This window comes from Perna viridis, chromosome 8 (genome assembly GCF_037379345.1).
Source record: "Perna viridis isolate PV_CMFRI_1.1 ecotype Kerala chromosome 8, ASM3737934v1, whole genome shotgun sequence".
NCBI classification, from domain to species: Eukaryota; Metazoa; Mollusca; class Bivalvia; order Mytilida; family Mytilidae; genus Perna; species Perna viridis.
In genome coordinates, this window is record NC_142452.1 from 38666402 (window position 1) to 38687630 (window position 21229).

The 21229-nt window shown below is 34.8% G+C and overlaps 2 protein-coding genes across 4 annotated transcripts in view; one reads left to right on the plus strand and one right to left on the minus strand.

Moving 5' to 3' along the window:
* Positions 1 to 2129: 2129 nt before the first annotated feature.
* Positions 2130 to 4894, minus strand: LOC148610421 (uncharacterized). 2 transcript variants are annotated; one of them, XM_088543246.1, is made up of 2 exons: positions 4776 to 4894; positions 2130 to 3951 (listed from the first exon to the last, which is right to left on the minus strand). In XM_088543246.1, exon 2 carries the CDS (start codon positions 3895 to 3897, stop codon positions 2320 to 2322), a length of 1578 nt encoding a protein of 525 aa, XP_088399372.1. In that variant the 5' UTR covers positions 3898 to 3951; positions 4776 to 4894; the 3' UTR covers positions 2130 to 2319. The 2 variants fall into 2 exon arrangements, with proteins under 2 accessions (XP_088399372.1, XP_088399371.1); XM_088543245.1 differs by lacking the exon at positions 4776 to 4894 and adding an exon at positions 4174 to 4322.
* Positions 4895 to 15531: 10637 nt separating this feature from the next.
* LOC148610422 (signal peptide, CUB and EGF-like domain-containing protein 3) overlaps positions 15532 to 21229 on the plus strand; it is a 60883-nt gene continuing 55185 nt past the window's right edge. The window contains exons 1-2 of one of the 2 annotated variants that reach the window (XM_088543247.1): positions 15532 to 15625; positions 20897 to 21131. In XM_088543247.1, coding sequence (XP_088399373.1) covers positions 21095 to 21131 — 37 coding nt within the window. In that variant the 5' untranslated portion in view covers positions 15532 to 15625; positions 20897 to 21094. Of the gene's footprint in view, positions 15626 to 20644; positions 20664 to 20896; positions 21132 to 21229 lie in introns of those variants that run through there. The other variant, XM_088543248.1, reaches the window with a different exon arrangement.

Here is a 21229-nt window from a genome sequence, read left to right on the forward strand (position 1 = left end):
AGCCGTTCCTGTTCACTAACCTGTAAATAGCTTTCATCATATTTTGCTTTAACCGTTTAGCATGAAACAAGTTGCCTGTTTTGAAACTATGCTAGAGGTTGTCTGGCAAGCTATTTTCTGACTTAGTGCCATCCTGGGGTATAGTGGAACGGAATTCCAACCTCTTACGTTGTAGGAGTAACAGGGACGGATCCAGGATTTTAGATAGGGGCGCACAGTAAAATTCTGCCCAGCGGAGCGAGGTGACACAAATTTTGAGGTTATTTTTTTTGAAATATTATAGAGTGGGTGCAATGTAGATATCTTTTGTGGTAAAATTAGCGAGAAGTTTAAAGTTTCAACTTGAAACCGCCTAAATCTACCACTGACAACCCATGCTTTGCAAATTTTAGGGGGCGTACGCCCGCCACTCCCCCACCCGAATACGCCTCCGAGTAACCATGTTGATTTTTATGAGTGGGGGCCGGGGCCAGAATCACATTTGAAATAGAAAGGCAGGACAAGATATATGATTTTATATAAATACATGGATGCAATAGGCGAAAAAAAGGTTCTGGTTTGAATATTACATAAAAAGATCCAGGACACAAAATTTGACTATATAGCCCCCTTTTTCCCCTTACGATTCAAATGAATATAGAAATTGATCATTATTTACCTGGGAGGGGGGACTGGTCATTTTGAAATTATATAAAATTTTCTTGACCCCCCATGATATTTTCTTATTTCCTTAAAAACATTTTTTTTCAAATGTGATACACCCTCTATTAAACATGCGTATGGAGTTCATATAACAACTCCCACATTATGCCAGAGCTTACCGAAACTACGCAGAGTTTTTTTTATCTCGCTAGAATTATAACAAATAAACTTCTGGAACAGGGTTGTGTTGCTACAAGATTGAAGTCATCCCTATAGAAGTTTTATGTTGTGGTCGTCATCATGAAATCGATACGGTGTATCCATCTGCGTCATGAAAACTGATTTGTTCAACATGTCATGGTTTTCCTTTCCTCTTTCGTCTACCCCGGACTTGACTTTTTATGAGCAACTCGGTGGGTGTTTCTAGAAAAGCAGAGGACGCATACCCTATTGGCGCACCTGGTCCATGCCAAGTTTTTAATGGAGTCATAGTTGCCCGTTTGCTTTTGTTAATTTGTATATTTGATTTTAACAAAATTTCATATTCTTTGTACGTCTGTTTTCCATGTCTGGTCTTTGTCCCTGGATAACATTCTTCTTATTACCGTTATAACCGTAGTTCTCTTGATTACTCTTTGAAGCAAAAGCAGCTGAGATGTTAAAGAATTCTTACAATAAAAAATTCAAGTCTTCAATTCCAAAACTTGATACTTTGGAAAAGTCTGATCAAAATCAAGCAGAATCAGACACAGCTCTTCATATTCAAGATATTGGTGAGGAAATTGAATCGTCAGCAGATAAGTCGGACCAATTTGATTTTATAACTGTAAATGTTTTAGGTCCTGATGGTTATGTTGATGTGTGAACTTGATTTTACCAGAGATCGTGCATTTGACAATGAAATAAAATGTTTAATGGTGGTAAAATATGTTTTAATTTGACTGGTGTAATGCTCTGCTTAAGTAAAAATTTGGATCCCCCTTGAAATCCACTTACAGAAAAAATGACCCCCCTGGATATATGTACTTGCTTTGTTTAAATTTTCAAATAAATGTCTACGGTTTGAATATTATTTGTAAATTATTATATAAAGGATATCGAATCTAGCGGTTTAACCAAAAAAACAAAGCTGTTATATATGCACGTGGCTAATTACAATATTCGTTATGTTTCGGCTAAGTTTACAGCCAACGAAATGAACATCTCGTTAGCGAGAACACAGCGTTACTTTATATATTTATCGGGAATTTTTAAAGAACCCAAAGCTTTTCCGAGAGGAAATAATCGCCATTTTCTTGCCGGATATTTCTCTGTTTCCTTCCCCTTTCCCTATGATATCCCCTGGTAAAATGTAAGACCAAACCTATGAATGGTTAAAAAATATTCAGACGGAAGGGAAGAAATTTGTCGACATGGAAGTAGCTCATTGTGCAAGTGCGGACCCTCTGTTTTTTTTTATTTGTTTGTTCTTTTAAAACGTCGATGGATACTTTTTAATATTTATTTATTTATTTAATAATGATAATTTTGAAAGTATCGGCTGCGTAGAAATGTATTAAACGTTTCCTGAGGAAAGTTTTACACATTCTCCTCACCGAATGGGACTTCGCCCATACCAACTTGGCGCAGAACCGTCAACAAAGAATGAGCTTCGTCCACCATAAACATAGCCCAAAATCAAATTATTTCCCCTATTTCAATGTCTGTCCTAGTTATGACCTTTTCGGATATTTTCAGTTCCTGTAAGCACAGACACTGACTAAACATATTCTTTAAAAAGTCTATATCTACATTGTCCATTCCTGTAGTCAAGTTAAGTCTGGTTAAATTCGGACAGAACGGAACTATCAGAAGAACTGAATCCTTTGTCAAATTGATGCACATTTCTAAATTAAGTTTACTCAGTTTTGAAAGAGACCGTCGAGTGTCAGAACAATGTTTTCGGTTAACCGGAACATCTTCATTCGTTTTATCGGCAGAATTGTCTTGATTGTTATCTCCGTTATTCTGTTTTATGTTTCCTGGTTGGAACGGACTCATATCAGTTAGATCCGTTATACCTTTGCAGAGTGAAACATTTAGTTCTTTTAATTGAAGACATTTGTGAATTAGTTCCATCACCCCTACCAATGATATTTTCGGACATTTACAAAAATCTGCCATTTCTAAGAGGGAGCAGTTTTGTGCCACTGTTTTCAGTGAAGTGTCAGTAAGTCTAAAACAACCTGTTAGTCTAAGTTGTTTTAAATTCAATAAAGAAGATACAAGGGCAATAACTCCATCATCGTCGAGTTTTTTGCACCCTTTGAATGAAACCGTATGAAGCTGACTGCATTTGACAAGGTACTCCAATGCTGATCCAGTTATTGATGGTCCGTTCACTGGCGGGTTACTTCCAACGAATATAGATTCTAATGAAGTACAGTTGTCTGCCAGACATTCGAATGCTTCATCACTAACACCTAAGGCTGTTTCTATGTTAAGGTACTTTAAACCGCGAGCTCTTTGCACTAATCGCTTCAGGTCACGATCGCCAAACATCGGAGAATGAACAGTTACGCTTGTGAGATTCAGACGTTTAGACGTTGTTTTAAATGGGGACCCCTGAAGAAAACAACTCGACATTAAAACTGTATCGATAGATGGACACGTATCTATCACTTTAGCTAGAATATCACAGCTTTCCTCTTCTGTCTCGAAAGTAAGACTGAATCTTTTCAATTGTTTCTGTACACTTACGAAGGCTAAAAGTAGTCCTTGGTGTACGGCATAAAATGAACCTATTCCAAACGATTCCAATCGAAAATTTAATAGAGTTTCTAGGAATTTTTTCATATCATCGCTTTCTTTAGGAATGAATTCAAACTCTTTTAGTTTTCGACAATTCAAAATGAGTGACCGAATAGATTGAGACCACTTCAACTTGGTCGTAATCTTCAGAGAAGTCAAATTGGCGAAGAAAAATGAATTATCGGAAGATGCTATTTGGTTAAACAATTCAGCTGATAGCTTTAACTTTTCGACAGTGATGTGTATTTCGTTAATGTGCTGAAGGCTATCAGGATATGTTTCGTAAAGAGTCTCGGTTTCAACTTCTCTCCATAAAGAACCTGCCTTGCTAAGTTTTTTCCAATGTGTACATACATCGCTGATATTATTCAGCAGATCCCTCTGTGGTAGGTAAGAAAATATTTCGCACAGTACTTCCGGAGGCAGACCGTTTATGCCCTTGACTTTGTCAATACAACGATCCATTTTTCGGTATATTCAGATGGGCATTGTTCTGTTTTGATCCAGCTGTTGACTAACCTGAAATGAATAGAATGGAATTAGCTGTGGATTTCTTTGCTCTCATATCCCTACTACCAACTGATCATGACGGCAGTGGCTTCCATTTAGGCTAGGGCGAGGCAGTTGTCTGACTAAAACTTCGTCAAAACATTGAGAGTAACCATTTAAGCCTACATTCGATCGTGCTTAAAGCAAAAAATAAATTTGATATGATGGATATTAATTAAAACAAATACTTACCAAGTACCGCCATTGTATTCTATACAAGACTGCTTTGAACCTTCAAGCATGCCAGGAATGGCGATACAGATTCTATGCTTTAAGTTTCTGAGCGGTGTTTTGAAATGGTGTATTCTTTCGTTACACATCGGTAAGAATGTAAAACATACACACCCTTCGGAGTTTAAACTATTTCGTCCTCGATAATGACCCAAATATAGAAATAATTTAAAAAACTCACTTAAAAGCATTAATTGATTTATTGATTGATAACAGTTTAACGTCCTATGATAGATATATCGCGCATCGATTGACCACGTAAAAATGACGAATACTGTTCCTATATCATTTAATCCCGATACAACGATAGGAATATAGAATGACGATTAGCGGGTCCAAGGGGAGGGGTACAGGGAATTGGCACCACTCCTTTTCATTGTAAAAATTTGTCATTTTCATGTGTAAAATCTACACAAAAATGGCAAATAATGTCCTGGCATCCCAGCCCTTTTTCTGAGGAACCCCGGTTGGCAAACATCCTTTACAAAGTGTCTGGATCCACCCTTGTTTTAGTGCGTGTTCGTCTTAACCTCAAAAGGGGAGACGTCATAATTGGAACTTACTTCTAAGAAGAAAACTGCTTCCTCTAAGCAACACAGTGTACTTTGAAAATACATTTTGAATTAAATGTCGGTTACTCGTTAAAACACTATCCTGTGTAATATAATTCTAAATATGATCATCAACCCACGCTTTCAAATATATTATATACATTAAATCCCTTTAAATGTAACCCGGGTCAATATATATCACGAATGGGTTAGGTTGAAATTAGGTTGAAATTGAGGTCAAGGGAGGTTCATCGGCAATAGTGTCTAAGATGTTTACTGAAAAGGTTCTTAAAACGGTGTTACAAAAACGCATTTCCAAATATATTTTGTAAATATTTTGTCAAAAAGATGCATTAACATTCATTTGCAAGTTTATTTCTCAAGATGTACGTGTTGCAATAAAGGAACATGACAGAAAGGGTATGTTCTGTTTGTATCAAATTCAGTCTTGAAAATAAACTTTCTCAAATAACCATAAAATTTGTCATTTTCATGTGTAAAATTGACAAAAAATAGCAAAGTATGTCATAGAATGCCCTTTTTTCTGAGAAACCCCGGCAGGCACCCCTCTGGATCCACCCTTATTTTAGTATTCGACTTAAATCGCAAATAATAAAGGAGCATTATTCTTAAAGAAATCGTATTCTTTATTTTTGGCCAGCAAAACCTTTTTTTTTGCGGTTGGTCTATGCATATCACAGAAGCTTAGTGCAAAAAATGAAGCCAGAACACGATAATTAACATGATGTTATTGGGCCTATTTGTAAAAAAAATAAATTAGGCAACTTAGCCTTCTGTGGCGGAACGCAAGGTTACCTACTCCTATCGAATACCACAGCAGGGTTCTTTAACGTGCGAGGAACGTGGCATCTTTCCCAACACGGTACACCACTATGGTTTGCGGTCAGGTTTTCCGTATTCTAGCCTGACAACCCCAGCATGTAACATGCCAAGGGAACCCCATTCCACCACCTGGGGCATACATCCCAGTTGCTCAGTGGGCAGAGCGCCTAGCCCCGGCCAGGTTTCTGAGCACTATTTAGTCGCCTTTTACGACAAGCTTAGCGCTGCTGCAGGCCTATTCTCTTGAACCCGAACCTGCACAGGGAGTCTCATCCTCCCAAGTCAGGGTTTTGAGACCACCCTCGCTCCCTCAAACCCCTGACATCACTCATTCATATTTAGCGGGTATCGTTCAGCGCCATCTAGTGAGTTACTTAAATTTAACCCGGATCCAAAATCCAATCAAATCACTCGTTATAGAAACTTTTCGATATAACTTACAAAATGGCTACACATAACGTCATTTTTTTCAGTAAAGACTTAACTGAATCTACAGTTATCATTTTTGCTCATATTGCATTATTTGTGACATCATACAACTTTCAGTTACTATAGCGGATCGTCCATTACCTCGTATTATTGTTCATCTTTCCACGGACATTTTATGTTAAATCGATTTTCATTGGTGCTTCGCTCCCGAAGAAGCAACCAATCGGATTTGGCTGGACGGTACCCACTAAATATGAATGAGTGATGTCAGGGATTGGAGGGAGCAAGGGTGGACTCAAGATCCTGACTTGGGAGGATGGGGGAGCCGCGAAAGAAAATTTCTGATGGTTTTACTCGTACACGGAACAAGTTTCGCACACTTGTTAAATCTTGACACTCGTTGTCATACTTAGGTTGTTCACTCTTTCCAATTTTCATCGTTTTAATACAAAACAATTTTAAGGTTCACGACTTTATTCGGCTACAATTAATCGTAGTATTGGTTTGAAAGAAATTTAAAATGGTCGAGCTCGTGCAAAAGGAGCTAAATAGGTTTCGCTTTAATGCTATCTACTTACCCAGCACATGCAACATGGATAATCGAACATCTAGGGTTAAGAAAAAGAAAAAAGTCTTATCCTTCCAACGGAGGTCCAAGTGACGAGAATATTTATGAACTATTTTCTTGTTTACCATAGGTATGCAGGGGCGGATCCAGACACATTGGAAAGGGTGGGCGCCAGCCGGAGTTTCTCAGAAAAGAGGTTGCTAGGACATTATATACCATTTTTTATCAATTTGACAAATGAAAATGACAAATTTTCCAATTAAACGGTGGGTTGCCAACTCCCTGCACCTCTCGGATCTGCCACTGTTACGCTAAGAAATTGTATCATTGACTCGCGCACTTTTATTGATCGATCTCCATTTGAAAAAAAATCACTTGTCATTCTGTAAGCATCTCTTTGGAACAAAAAAAAAAAAGACTTCTTCGAATATTGAAGTAAGAACAGAGGTAGACTACCTGTTGAAAGTATATAAATACGCAACTAATTTATATCTGGCCATATATACGGACAACATAAACAAATTGATTAAAGAGGCTTACTTTTTGAACTTTCAATGTATCTTGATTCACCAGGGGTACTCTTGGTATACATGAGTAAACAACATTGGTGTAGACAATGCTCAAATAAACAAAAATTGACTGTTGCAAGAATAACAAAGAGGTAAAACAATAAAAAATAGATTTTTAAATTGAAATATCTGAAAAATAAAAAAAAAGTATTTATAAGATAATTAGACGAACTTGATGAGAGCAGCAAGTTTTTCCTATACATGTATATAAAAATTAGAACTTTCATAAAAATGAACTTCTATCAACAGTTTAATGACTTCTCAATTAGGAGTATATGTTCTTAATTTCGAATTGGCGACCATAGTCTTGGAATAGAATAAGACCGTTATAATAAAACTCCACGAACTTAAAGAAAGTGAAAAAAATTTGAAGTTTTTGAAGATAAAATCCATTTCATAATAAAATAAAAAGTAAATAAAAGTTTGAGAGAAACTGTTTAAAAATATAGAATTAGAGAATATAACTTTCCAAAGTATTCAACTGAACAAAAATTAGAATATTTATTAAATCTCACTTCTTTTCGACATTTTCGAGTTATTGTCTTCTTTTTGACACGGTCATTAGAACTGAGGATATAGGTATTACATATATCAATCAATGTTTTTTTCTTCTTTGTTATTTTGTTCATAAATGCAAATTTTGCTGTGTTGTTTTTTGTTTTTGCTTGGGTCGCAAACATACATATAGAAAAAACAAAAAGGAAATTTCACTAAAATACTCGCTGCCATTCACTATTTCAAACATGATATACATACAAAAAATATCTTCCGATATGAAACGCATGACATTACGAAGTACCGTGTAAAGTGAAGCATATGTACATGTACAAGCATGACAAATGATGTCAATACAGAAACAATCATGGACCACACTACTAGTATTTCCGGTTTATCCTCGACCTCGGATTACTCGAACCTCGGATAACTCGAACATTTTTGCATGATCCTTTCGACTTCGACTTAATGAGGATCGACTGTAAATGTTATGTATATTTTATGACGATACAGTTTTTTTTATTTGAAAATATTATAAGGTATAGAATTTGATTAAAAAGGAAAACACGAAAGACGATATTGATCTGAATATGTACATAGGCATGCATGTAATTGTACTTTTTGGTTTAAGATAAGTTAGTATGTGGGGTGCTTGGGAATTACTATGGAGCATACGAGTGACATATCAAAGTATGATTAATACGATTACTGAAAGACAAATAAAGGGAACCAAGATTCTAGCGGAAATCAAAAGAATGTAATCTAGGGACAAAGACCAGACATGGAAAACAGACACACAAAACAAAGAACATAAAGTAACTAAAATAATAATTCAAAGTAACAAAAGTAAATTAGCAACTCGGATTCCAATAAAAACGGGAAGCACGGACCAGGTGCAACGGTAGGGTAAGCGTCCTCTGCTTTTCTAGAAATACAGCCGAGTTGCTCATAAAGTCAAGTCCAGGGTAGACGACAGAATGTTTAATACAGATCTATGTTTTCAATTATATAGAGTATCTGTAAAACGTATGAATGAATCTGAATTTGGTTATCATTACTGTAAATATAAATGACACAGATGACAGACGAGTCTAAACCGTTCTAAACGCGATTTGGATTGATTGATTGATTGATTGTTGGTATTTAACCCCCAAGCAGCAATATTTCATCTATATCCGGGTAATGAGCATGAAATGGGACGTCATTTGGAGCAGGTTCATATACATGTAGCTGTTTGAGGGTCTACATACAGGAACACCTGTATTTTTTTTTTAAATGTAATAGGATTGTTCTTATGAAAGTTCAAGCTCAATTTTCTGATTTCAGATGTTTTAAACTGCAGTATAATCCTAAGTTGAACGACGTAATGATAAAATGAAACTTCCGCTGTGCATTGATTAATGTTGTACTTCATCTTTGTCGTTTAACACGTGTAAAGGGAACTAACTCCGTTTAGAAAAAAACTTCTCCATACAGATTAATACAACGCGTACTTTATTGTCTTCTGGATTAGAATTCCCTCCAATTTCTGATTTTCAAAAGTGAAATCTAAATTTAAAAAAAAAGTTTAAAATATCGTTTATTGACGGTTGTCACAAGATATTTTTGGTTTTGTTCAGTTTTATTATGTGATAAAAATAATATTTACTATGTGACTTGCGAAAACAAAGGAACTGTTTCCCCGAATTTGTAGAAAACAAAGTCGTATCAAGACCGCCACACTAGACGCGCGCCCTTTCGTTTTTTTTTTCATGAAAAAAATCGGTAAAAATAAAAAAAATTCTGAAGTGTGACGATGCTCTCCCCATCTTTGGTCAGCCAGACCCCATCCCCGCCCCCACCTCCCCCAAAAAAATATTTCTCTCATACATTGAATTATTTATTTTCAAATATGAAATTCAAACATAATGTTCGATTTGAAAGAGTGGTTTGATGTTGATAGGATCAAATTATTTTCTCCCAAAGTGTTCTTAGTCAAAATATTTATTTTGAACTTTTTCCAAGCCCCCATTCCTCCCTAAAATGTAATGGACGTTCCTTCTCCTAAAAATGCGCATTCTGAGCTGCCAATTTTCCCAAAGCAAAATATATATACGTATCTTTGAAAGGAGTATTAGACACGTTGGTGGGTTAAGATGCAATTGGCGCTTTATGGTAAGATATAACTCTTGAAATGATTGATACATGTATGTTTGTATCATATTCAATTTCACCAAGACCTATCATGCTTTCATTTGAAACTTAATGAAATCAATCCAAGTTACTTTGATGCTTACATGAGAATGATGTCAAATGCTGAATTAAAACGTTTCAATGATTTGTAAGAGTTGTGTCCCTTACTCTTGGTCTACTTCCTTAAACAGTAAAATTGAAATTATTAGGAATCATTTATGAATCCAACCTTTTATTATGGGCAATTAATTTTCAAATAATGATCGACATTAAGGGACTGTTCGTAAATATGAGCACTAGAGTTCAAACACTTAGTCTGATAGTTCGTAAAAGTCGCAGCATTTCTTCCTTAAACATGGTTAAACAATTGACACGTATCCATACACTGAAAATTTGTTACGCCCAAATTTTACGATTCATACAAATGCAAACTTCGTATACTTATCCCTGGAGCAGAATGGGTTACGCGTGCTCGTCTTAACTCGTTCTCTTAACCAATGAAACGTCGTAAAAGTGGCAGCGTCATAGAAATGTTCAAAACCAAGGCAAGAGAAACAAAGGTAAGAGACGCATAACCACGTCTTATACGGGTCGTCTCAACTCGCAAAGGCCCATTTCCGATGAAGATCTAGTCTTTTACTCAGTTTTGTTGGAGTCTCAGTTACAAATATTACTTTAGGGCATGTTTTTAGCATTGGCAAAAAAAAAAAAAAAAAAAACACCGATTAGAATAACTCAAAAACATGAAAATCCATGCACATGGCCTAAACGGCGAAACAGGACACGGAGAAGTTCTACCTTTATATTGTAATGAACAGAATAAAAAAAACAATGACATATTAAAAGCGAAGTTAGGAAAAACAAAACACAACACAAAACAAGACCCCCAAAAAATCAACAAAAAAACCCAAAATATAGGAAATTTATATAATAAATAGGATAATCAATTGGTTATCGCGAATAACCAAAATATTATCACTCGTGCCAAGAACGCATAAAGATTTAACTCGTGCGCGGAACAAGTTCCGCACACTCGTTAAATCTAGGCGTTATTCGGCATTCGTGATCATGTTTTGGTTATTCACTCATTAATAATCCTATTATTATTATATTTACAGATAGTTACTTAAAAGAATCTTCGTCACAATAACTATAAAGAGAAAACAAAACTAGAGAGCAGTGTCAAAAAAAAAATAGAGAGCAACGTCTAATAAAACTAGAGAGTAACGCCAAACAAAATTATGGAGCAACTTCTAACTAAACTAGAGAGTAAGGCCAGACATAATAATGGAGCAACGTCTAACAAAAGTAGAGAGTAACGCCAGACAAAATAATGGAGCAACGGCTAACAAAACTAGAGAGTAACGCCAGACAAAATAATGGGGCAACGTCAAACAAAACTAGAGAGCAATGTCAAACAAAATTATGGAGCAACGTCAAACAAAATTATGGAGCAACGTCAAACAAAAGTAGAGAGCAACGTCTGAGAAAACTAAAAAGCAACGTCGAACTTAGACCTCACACAATTTAACCTTAACATTGCTATCTTTTCTCTTTCTTGTTGTATCTATGTTCATTAAATTTTATTTGATATTATAGTCTAGGTATCTCAGACCGTGATTCTCCTTAAAAAAATAGTTCATCATCAAATAAACCCCTTAACTGCAGGGTAGTCGATGTGCATGCTGAATGTACACTTCGTTGAGGGAAATTCTTTTATTCTAACCCAAGCCCTATCAATTGGAAATATATTCTTCACGCATGTTCTATAATTACATTTACAAACGACACTTCACGGTGAAACGATATAAAATTTTACCAGTGTAAAACTTCATGCCTAACCAATATTGAAGAAGAGAATATGATTGTATTATTGTTAGTGTTTGTTTGTTGGGGTTTAACGCCCGGGCAGCAATATTTCAGCTATATTCAGGCTATGAACATGAAAGGGATGATAAAATGGACATGAAATTATGATGATAAAATGAAAAAAGGGATGGGACACAAGTCAATGGGGGTCGACAAATTTTGATTGCCACAAAATAAAAAGAAAGGATGGGTAGGGTTGGGCAATTTAGCCTCCTGTGGCGGAGCGCAAAGGTTCCTACTTCTATCGAATACCACAGCAGGGTTCTTTAACGTGCGAGGAACGTGGTATCTTTCCCAACACGGTGCACCACTATGGTTTGCGGTCAGGTTTTCCGTATTATAGCCTGACAACCCCAGCATGTAACACGACAGGGGTACCCCGTTCCACCGCCTAGTGCACACATTTCAGTTGCTCTGTGGGCAGAGCGCCTAGCCCCGGCCAGGTTTCTGAGCACTATTTAGTCGCCTTTTACGACAAGCTTAGCGCTGCTGCAGACCTATTCTTTTGACACCCGAACCTGCACGGGACGTATTATCGTTAATGCACCGACCATTTTTATCCTGATTGGATGGGAGTGTGATTGGTGGATAAGAAATCAAGTAATGGGGAAGATGTAATGTTATTATTTTTATTTTTATTGGAGTAAAATATTGTTTTCTCCAAAATTTGGAAAACATTTCTCAGCTAATATAATGATTGAAGCCTTTCGAAGTTCAACCCGGCTTTCTTTTAACAAAATACATGCATAGTTCTTTTCGCACACTTTGTATTTCTTTTAAAATACATGGAAAATGCATGGAGAATTGATCTGGATAACATGTCGAAATCATGAGAAATAGGTTATAATTTGAACTGCAATAAAACCTTGCAGATGATCACTACAAACAAAACTGATTTTACTGAACGAACATCTGACCATCAACCTGTGTACATCTGATTTGTATTTAAGGGGAAACATTTTGTCAATATTCACAAGTCACAAGCGATATACTGTAAAAGTACTATTGTTCGTGGGGTACCAATTTTTACGGATTTCGTGGGTAAGGTAAACCATGTTATTACCTAATTATAAGGTTTTATCTTGTTTATTAAATATACACATATTTTTTCAAAATTTATTCAGGACGGGGCGATCTATTGCACTGTCGATGTACTATTGCACTGACCCCATAATGACCTTTATCTAAGCCTTTTGATTGGTTGAACTTTTTTAAGCGCTTCATTGAATTGGAATTTACACACAAAAAACTCGTCTGTAAAAACGTAGATGTGACTCTCGTCTGCCAATTCATAAACATGGAGCGGTCAATTTCATATTCCTGGTCGAATGGTTGTCTCTTTGACATATTACCCATTTCCATTCTTTATTATATCTCATAGACCAATTAGGTAATAAAACAGTTATTAAATGGGTTGGATGCAATAGACCAGAACATTTGTCCTTTTGTACTGAGAATGACCAAGTGTTCTATAGCACTCGGCCAACAGAACACTTGATCATTCTCAGTACCTCAGGACAAATATTCTGGTCTATTGCATCCAACCCATTTAATAACTGTATAATATTTGATTCCCAACGAAAAGGTTTATTTACTTTAAACTTCATAACAGGATCATCGAAACCACAAATTGAAGGATCCACGATCTTGTGCTTTTCCCCTAAACCACGAAAACCATCATAATGGTGAGGGATATTATAACAATAGGTCTCAAACGAAATTTCCATTCTCCCTCAATTGTTTGCGAATACATGGAACCCTCCCAAAATCTATTAGCATAATTACATGTATAGTATAGAGCTACATTTCCCGAGTATTTTGTAAGTACTTCATTATATTGAAGCTGAGGTCCTGTCATTATTTTTCTCTATTCTGCATTTACAGCCATGTTATAAATGTAAACTTAACTGCACTACTCTTCTTGTCGCTAAATTTGAAGTGCTTCTATCTGTTATACGGTTCCATTATTGGTTCGTACGAGTTGTTCGTCTCAAACGACGAATCAGACGAACCGGAAGTAGAGTTAGAGAAAGTTGATTCGTACCGGTTAATGGAAAAGAAGCCAAGTCTGCGTCTTGGTCTGATACATCTAGCTGTCGATTCGACTTATTCACCAGACTATGACGTCAGCTCAATTTTTGCAACATTTATAACAATGCACCAAGCTAACTCCATGTGCAAATATATTAATGATGGTACCAAAGGAAAAAAAGTAAATACATACGATAGGAATGTTGAGTTTTTTTTTCTACTATTCTTTGTTAGAAATTAGTTACATAAAACTAGATTTACCCGCAAACAAGCATGAAACGTCTTGAAAGACAGTACGCAGTCTTGTTTTATGACGTTTTTTTTATTAATTGACGTCATTGGTGTGCTTAGAAAAGCTTAGAAAACAAAATTAATAGTTGGTATCAATCCATAGAAATATAAAAAAAATCGTGGCACTGAAGTAGTTAAGTGTTTTCATCCGAATGCTTTATGATATTTCTATTTTGAAACTATCTTACTGTTACATACTAATATGTTAATCGGGGCACTTAGTTCGAATTCCAATTTCTTCGAGAAGTGCAAATATATGATTTAATTTTACCTCCAAGTATTTATATTTTGTTAAATATTGATGTTCAGTTTTCTCTCGTATTTTGACATTATTGAATTAATTTTTAATTTCACTTACACTGGGTACAGAACAAAATAGTTGTACAACATTTACATGGAAGTTTACGATCACAAACACGAACACCTATCTTTGCCAAATTACCCATGAAGGAATTATCAACCACTATAATCAGAGAGCCGTATTGGTGAAACGGAATATGCTTAATTTCCCACAAAACGATTTGATGCTACATTACTCTCCACAAAGATATAAACAACTGGCACATATATTATACAAACAAGGGATATCGCTTACAACGTACAATATGCTCCTGTCAGCGAGGTCATACATTTCTGTTGGAGTTTGTATGGGTCCTATCATCACCGGGCTAAATTACCAGATAGTTGATACTGTTAAACTAAAGCAATTATCCTTCATCGAATTTCAGTTTGGTCAGTAAGGCCGGGCAAATGTGATTTTTGTTTAAGTTAAAGAGTTATTAAGGGAACCAAGATTCCAGCTGAATTTGGCAGAATACATGTACATTCCAAAGGTAAAGACTAAACAAGGAATATATACACACACAAAAAAGAACATAAAGTAACCAAAATAACACGTACAAAGAAACAAAAGTAAATGAGCAACTCGGACTCCACTAAACCTGGGACCATGGACCAGGTGCGCCCGTAGGGTAAGCGCCAATCAGCATTTTCAATAGTATGAAAAACATGATTATATGTAAAATGAAAATTCAAAATATTCCGTCATTTGTTAGTAGAGATATTTTCAATATAACAGTGGTTTTGAATACATTCGTCGCTGTGTCATCCGCCTTAACAATTAATCCACAACAATTAATTATCTGTCACGAAAAGATGTATCGTGCTTTCTGGTAATCCTTTTACTAATAACAGTGAATTTACTTTTTCTGTTGAACAACTGTATAGGTGGGTAATCGCTCACTAATCTGTTCGTCTAAACCAAGACATTTTTAAAACTTAGCCTAAAAAGACGTCAATTTGTAATCATTTTCATCTTTATTACTTCTTATCTAAATAAGCAGAAAATCGCCCCAAGGTTCTGGACCGTGAAACATCGAATTTTCGTGGGACCGTTTTATATATTAGTTTAATACAATAACAATAATTAACAGATTAGCACGAAATGGAAAAACTGATATAGTTTGCATACACCTTATTCAACCGCAAGAATATACATTACATTGTATTGATAGATAATTTGATTACATAATGTGTAATTATTTATTTATACTTTGGGTGGAATCGGAAAATATATATTTGTCTGATAAATTAAGGTAAGACCCTTTCTATAACTTGCACATATTTTTGGTGTATTTCTAACAACAATAAACGAAGTTATAGATAATAATCAACACTTCCCGGTAAGAATCAATCTTAGTTTAAAATTAACAAAAACTCTCTCTCAATTAACGTTTAAATAACATACAATTCTCAACTTTCTGTATTACTTAACAGTAAACCGCGTAATAAATTGAATTGATGACAATTGCAAATATGTTTTATCCTCGTGAGCAGCTTCCGCATAACCGTGCTGATTTGTTCTTCGTACCTCTAACACTTGAAATCTTATCACACAATTAAATGATAAATCCCTCGAACTAAACGTGATAGCATAGCACAAATTCAGTTACTTCACCGCGTGGCTAAACGGGATGACATGATTTGTATGTCCAGTAAATTTTGAATACTCGAATTAGTTTCGTAAAAATTATCCACAAGAATGTAAAAATAATAATAAAAATCAATAATTCAAAACCTACATAAAAAATCATTGTATATATATGTTAATAAGTAATTGAAGATATCTGTCGACTGGATATGTTTCCCTTGAACATATTTATTGGATCAAACGAAATATTATATCTTATGATTGAACAATATGCCCTTTAGACTACTATTTATACCCTGTTTGCAATCTAGATAGGTTTTTTAAACTACTATCAGTAATTATATTGTTATAACGGATTATCTATTTATCGATAGAGCAGGGATCACTTAGAGAGCAGATTTTGGGACTTGAGGAGATCAGACATTTCTGTCAGATTTTCGGACTCCTCTGGTTTTATCCATTTCATAACATTGATATTTTTTGCCAAGTGACCCCATTTTCCCTTTCATAATTTCATTAAGCACACCTTAAAATGTTATTTGGGATTTTTTTTAATGAACACTTTGTCTTTTTTTGCGGATTTTTTTTTTTTTTTTTTTTTTTTTTTGAAACTGTCTGTCCTTTTGATTGTCCAGGTTTGAAGATCGTGCAAGCCGTGATTTCAATTCAAATTACTTTGTAAATACATTATACTTACAAAGGTTAGGTATTAAAAGATGAAAAAAGGTTACTTAAAGGGGGCATTATCATACCGACAAGTTTGTTTATCTAAAACGTCATATTCGAAAATGTCACGCGATTACTTAATACTTTGAAATTGAGGTGAACATTGTTACAAATGAGTAAACTTTTTTTATCGTTTAAAAGACCCAATTGTAACTAGTAAGAAGAAAATGGCTTTTAGTATGCCAACTAACATTATTGCTACAGTGAAACTTGTCTAATCGGAACCCTCAATAATCTAAAAACCTGTCTAAACCAGACATTTTTAAAAGCCCCTTAAGGAGGTAGACCTAAGGTAAAGGACATAACTCTGAAATCAATGATATGTTTGCGTCACATATGCTATTTCACCAAAGTCTATCAAGGCTATCAATATATACAAATGTTCTTTAAACCTGGGTAAACCGAACATCCGTCTAAACCAAATTTTTTTAAGTCATAAAAGGCTCGGTTTAGACAGGTTTCACTGTTAATTACTGTTGTTCACGAGAGCTAGTTATGCTTACAACTCGACAAAACCACAAAATCACGAACTTTATCATGTTTTAAGTAATTGCGCTATCATTACATTGTCTGTTTATGTCAACTGTTTTTTTGTTGCATATGAAGTCCCATCATCAACGCCAAGAAGTTTTGTAAGTGGTTGTTTTTATTAGAGATTAGGTGTGGTTTTATTTGTATATAAGAATCTTTAATTGCATTAGCACGAAAATACTTTAGTTTTAAAAATTACACTTCAGCGCAATTTCAAGTTTATTTATTTGTAGCATTGGGTTAAATCCGAGAAACTCGAAGGCGTTTATGTAAACCACCTGAAGTCAGTCGAATGCATGTATAGTGTTTAAAAGTTACAGCATGTACGAGCGCCTTGTGTTCATTTTCATACGAAATAAAGTAAACGATTTGTTTGGTTTGAGGATGCATGTTTAGTATCATGCTACAGCTAATGAATTAATGATTGATTTGAACTTCTTGATCGTATCGTGTTAAGTACAAGGGGGTTGCGATGACTGAAAAAAAAGTCTTGAAATATCTTTGTTTCTATGGTAGATTTTAGCGTGTGGCAACTATCCATATGGCGGTTATTATTAGATAACAGAGGGAGCCTGTTGGTGAAAAAGGTGGCAAATTGAAAGTAAACAAATTCATATTATCTGATGTTGTTACTATAGTTGAAATAAACAAGTAAAAAGTGACATCTCATAGATTGATCCAAGGGAGACCCCAGGGCCGCCCGTCCCCTTCATACTCAAAAAGTTTGGTTGAACCCACCCCACTTTATACTCGAAAAGATTGAATGAACCCCCGTTAGGTCAGCCAGATCCCCTTCATAATTTATGGATCTCCATATGGTGAAACCTGGTGGCTAAAAAAACGAAGTTTTGGATTTCTTATTCTTTCAAGTTGCTAACAAAATGACGAAGTAAACAGGTATTATACCACTTTTCATCAGTCCGGCCAAATATGAAATGTCACATTGACTAGCGTCATATCCGGTAATAAGAATGAAACTACTCAAATCTAACGATAAATATTAGACAATGATGCGGTTATCGACCTACCATTCGTGATTAAGTGGGTGAACCAAAATAAATCAAAATGGCTTGTTATAACAATTACAGCAAATTACTTCGTCCTATCTTGTTCAATAAAAAATAAAATAAACTCCTTTACAATTCGCTCTAATGCAAAAGGATACAGTATAAAATTAACATAGTGATAAACTAGAAATGAAGGCATTCAAGGACAATTTTGTCCCTATAATACCTAAAAATTAAAATTACAACAAATAAAGAGGATAGCGTTGATCTATGTAATCCTTTAGTAATGCACAAAACTCCTATCTATTCTTGCTGGTTGTAATTATGCATGAAATCTGTTGTTTTAAAATGAGTCCTTCCTTGTTTGTGATGGCCTATTACATCCTGAATTCAAATACATCATCGTATTTACCTATGTTACATTTTCATCTAGTCCAATCACATACAACCTTGCAGGAACTATGAAATAATTATCTACTTGTTAGGTCTTTAAACTTGCCGCACATATAGTTAATTTTCACGAGCTGTTAAGGCGTTGTGAAAACACATGGCTGAAAGGGCAATACACAAAACCGTAACAAGTTATGTGGCTGTTTTGTAAGAATCATGCAAAATCTGAAAAATGTGATACACCCCAAAATAGGCTACATATTTTTATATTTGTAATTAAGTTGTTTTATGGGTCTATATTGTGAAATGAGTAATTATTTATTCAAATCTGCCTGCTCTCAGGAGATAATCAACATTGAAAATCCCATGGATTCTATTGTATTTGAGTGTCATTTACAGAGTTCCCTGTATTTATAAATCTACAGTGCATTCTATATAATTTTTATCTCTTATGAATTTGGGATATACGAAAAAAACACGTGCTACTTTCTCTTTACTATGACATTTTAAACAAAATATCAAAAATAAAAATATGTCACGTGAAGTATGTAGGCTTTCCAACCATGAATCACATTTTGCATGATTCTTAGGTAGAGTGCTACTTATGTGATGAACAGATCATTGAATTATTTAATATACTTTATTTACTTTGATTTATATTTCAATTTACAAACAGTTCGTCTGACTTAAGCCCCAAAATATCCACTAGATTTTTTCTTTATATCATGTTAATCATAAAATTACTAGGAAAGTAAAGGGCACTTACCTCATTGTTGGTGTTGATGGAGCAAGTACGTCATTGTCTGTGCTGATGGAGGTTGACCTGTTTAATTTTGAATTTATATATTTTACATATATATTTTATTGCCTGTATTTTGTTTGTTGATTCCTCGTCCCGATTTCGATTTGCTTACAGAATGAAGCCAGGTCCTCTCAGCACCAGACATTTGTTCCTCCTGTAATACTAACCGCTAAAGACACGCCTTTCGAAATTCTTGCACTTGTTTCATATCAAACATCATAATGTCGCGCATTTCCCAACATTCAAGAGTCTTGCATATTCTGAGAGGGTGGTCTGCGATGTCTGCAGCTAACTTCGAACGACAATTGATGTTTGGAGCATGAGAATTAAGATGCAAATGAATGTTTGACTCAAAAGCTTAATATTATTGAACAAAGATAACTTAAGCCCTATATTTATGAGCATTTTCTTTTCTTATAAAATCTATTAAAACAATTTAGAACCATTTTCATGAATTGCATCTTTTTGTACTTTCACGTGTAATGCACAGATGATTTCTGCATAAATTTTAAATAATCCTAATTTACATTTTTACGCAAAAATGACTCATCGTATGCAATTATAGATATTGCTGTTGCAAATACTCTATCTTTCTAAAAAGATTATTTGGTCACAAAATATAATTTTGGTTTAAATATAGTTTTATTGGTATCTTCTAGTCGTCCGGAACAGAACTGAATCGAATACAATACTTATTGCATGACGGATCAGTCAATGAAGTTTAATGAACAACTAAATCTCAAACATATCTCAATATTATACGGCTTATCATTTCATTTACCCAATATCTTCTTTTCAGTGGTATTTCATGATTATTAGATTGCTCACGTGTACGATTGCATCAAGTCCAACTGTATTTCTTATAAAGGAAATGACTCGTCGTCAAAATAATTATCGATGTAAGGTTCTTTTTCTTTTTATTTTACCGCTCAGTTGAAAAGTTGTAGATAATTTGTTTCACAATGTTCTGCTTATTAATTCAGATATTGTCGAGCGGAACGATACGATCTCACCTGATTTGATTTTGTTCAATGACTGCTGTCACAACGGCGAGGAAACAATGGAGTTCACCCTTCTAAAGTTACACGATTGGGCCTTTTCCTCCCTTGTCAATGAAAATGACGGCTGATTTAAACCCAACAATACCGTTGACGTTAAAATAAATATTAAAAGGAAAACCATATATTTGATTAAGAAAATAAAATTTGAAAGAAAACTATTTCATTTTATTATGCTGCAATTTTTGTGTAAATAAAGTCGCCTTCCTCTATGTATTTTATACGTTTCATTTCAAAGGATTCGAAATTAAATAAGTTACTAAAACTACTAAACTTTTTAAGCATTCAAAAAGTAAATTTTGATAAAACTTAATTCCTGGAGTTTTAAATACGTTCCTTTGACAGTTATAGTTTTAGAGAAATGTTGTTCATTTACTTTTATCAAAGAACTAGCTGAATCTGGAAAATTTCTTACTTTTCAGCAAGCATTTGAAGGTTTGTGAAGGAACAACTTTGGAATAAACAAACAGATGCTGCAAAGACTCATCCCAAGGAAGTCTAATGTTTCGTTAATCACTTTCAACTCAACCGTTTAAGCCTTTCGCCACAGTGCCGGTACATGATACGATGACAAGACGTAAATACTCGGAACGTTGGATAACTTGTGGTGGGACAAACTAATGTCAACAATGTTCCAAACACGTTACAAGCTTCTAAGTAAGTTATGTTCATTACTTAAAACATATTTTTCTGTCTTTTTTTTACATTAATGTATATTTTCTTGATTCGTAAAAACAATCGTTGAAATTCATTTT

What these genes read in the sequence shown, in the direction of transcription:
- LOC148610421 (XM_088543246.1), bottom strand. Translation starts at nt 3,897, where the DNA reads ATGGATCGTTGTATTGACAAAGTCAAGGGCATAAACGGTCTGCCTCCG.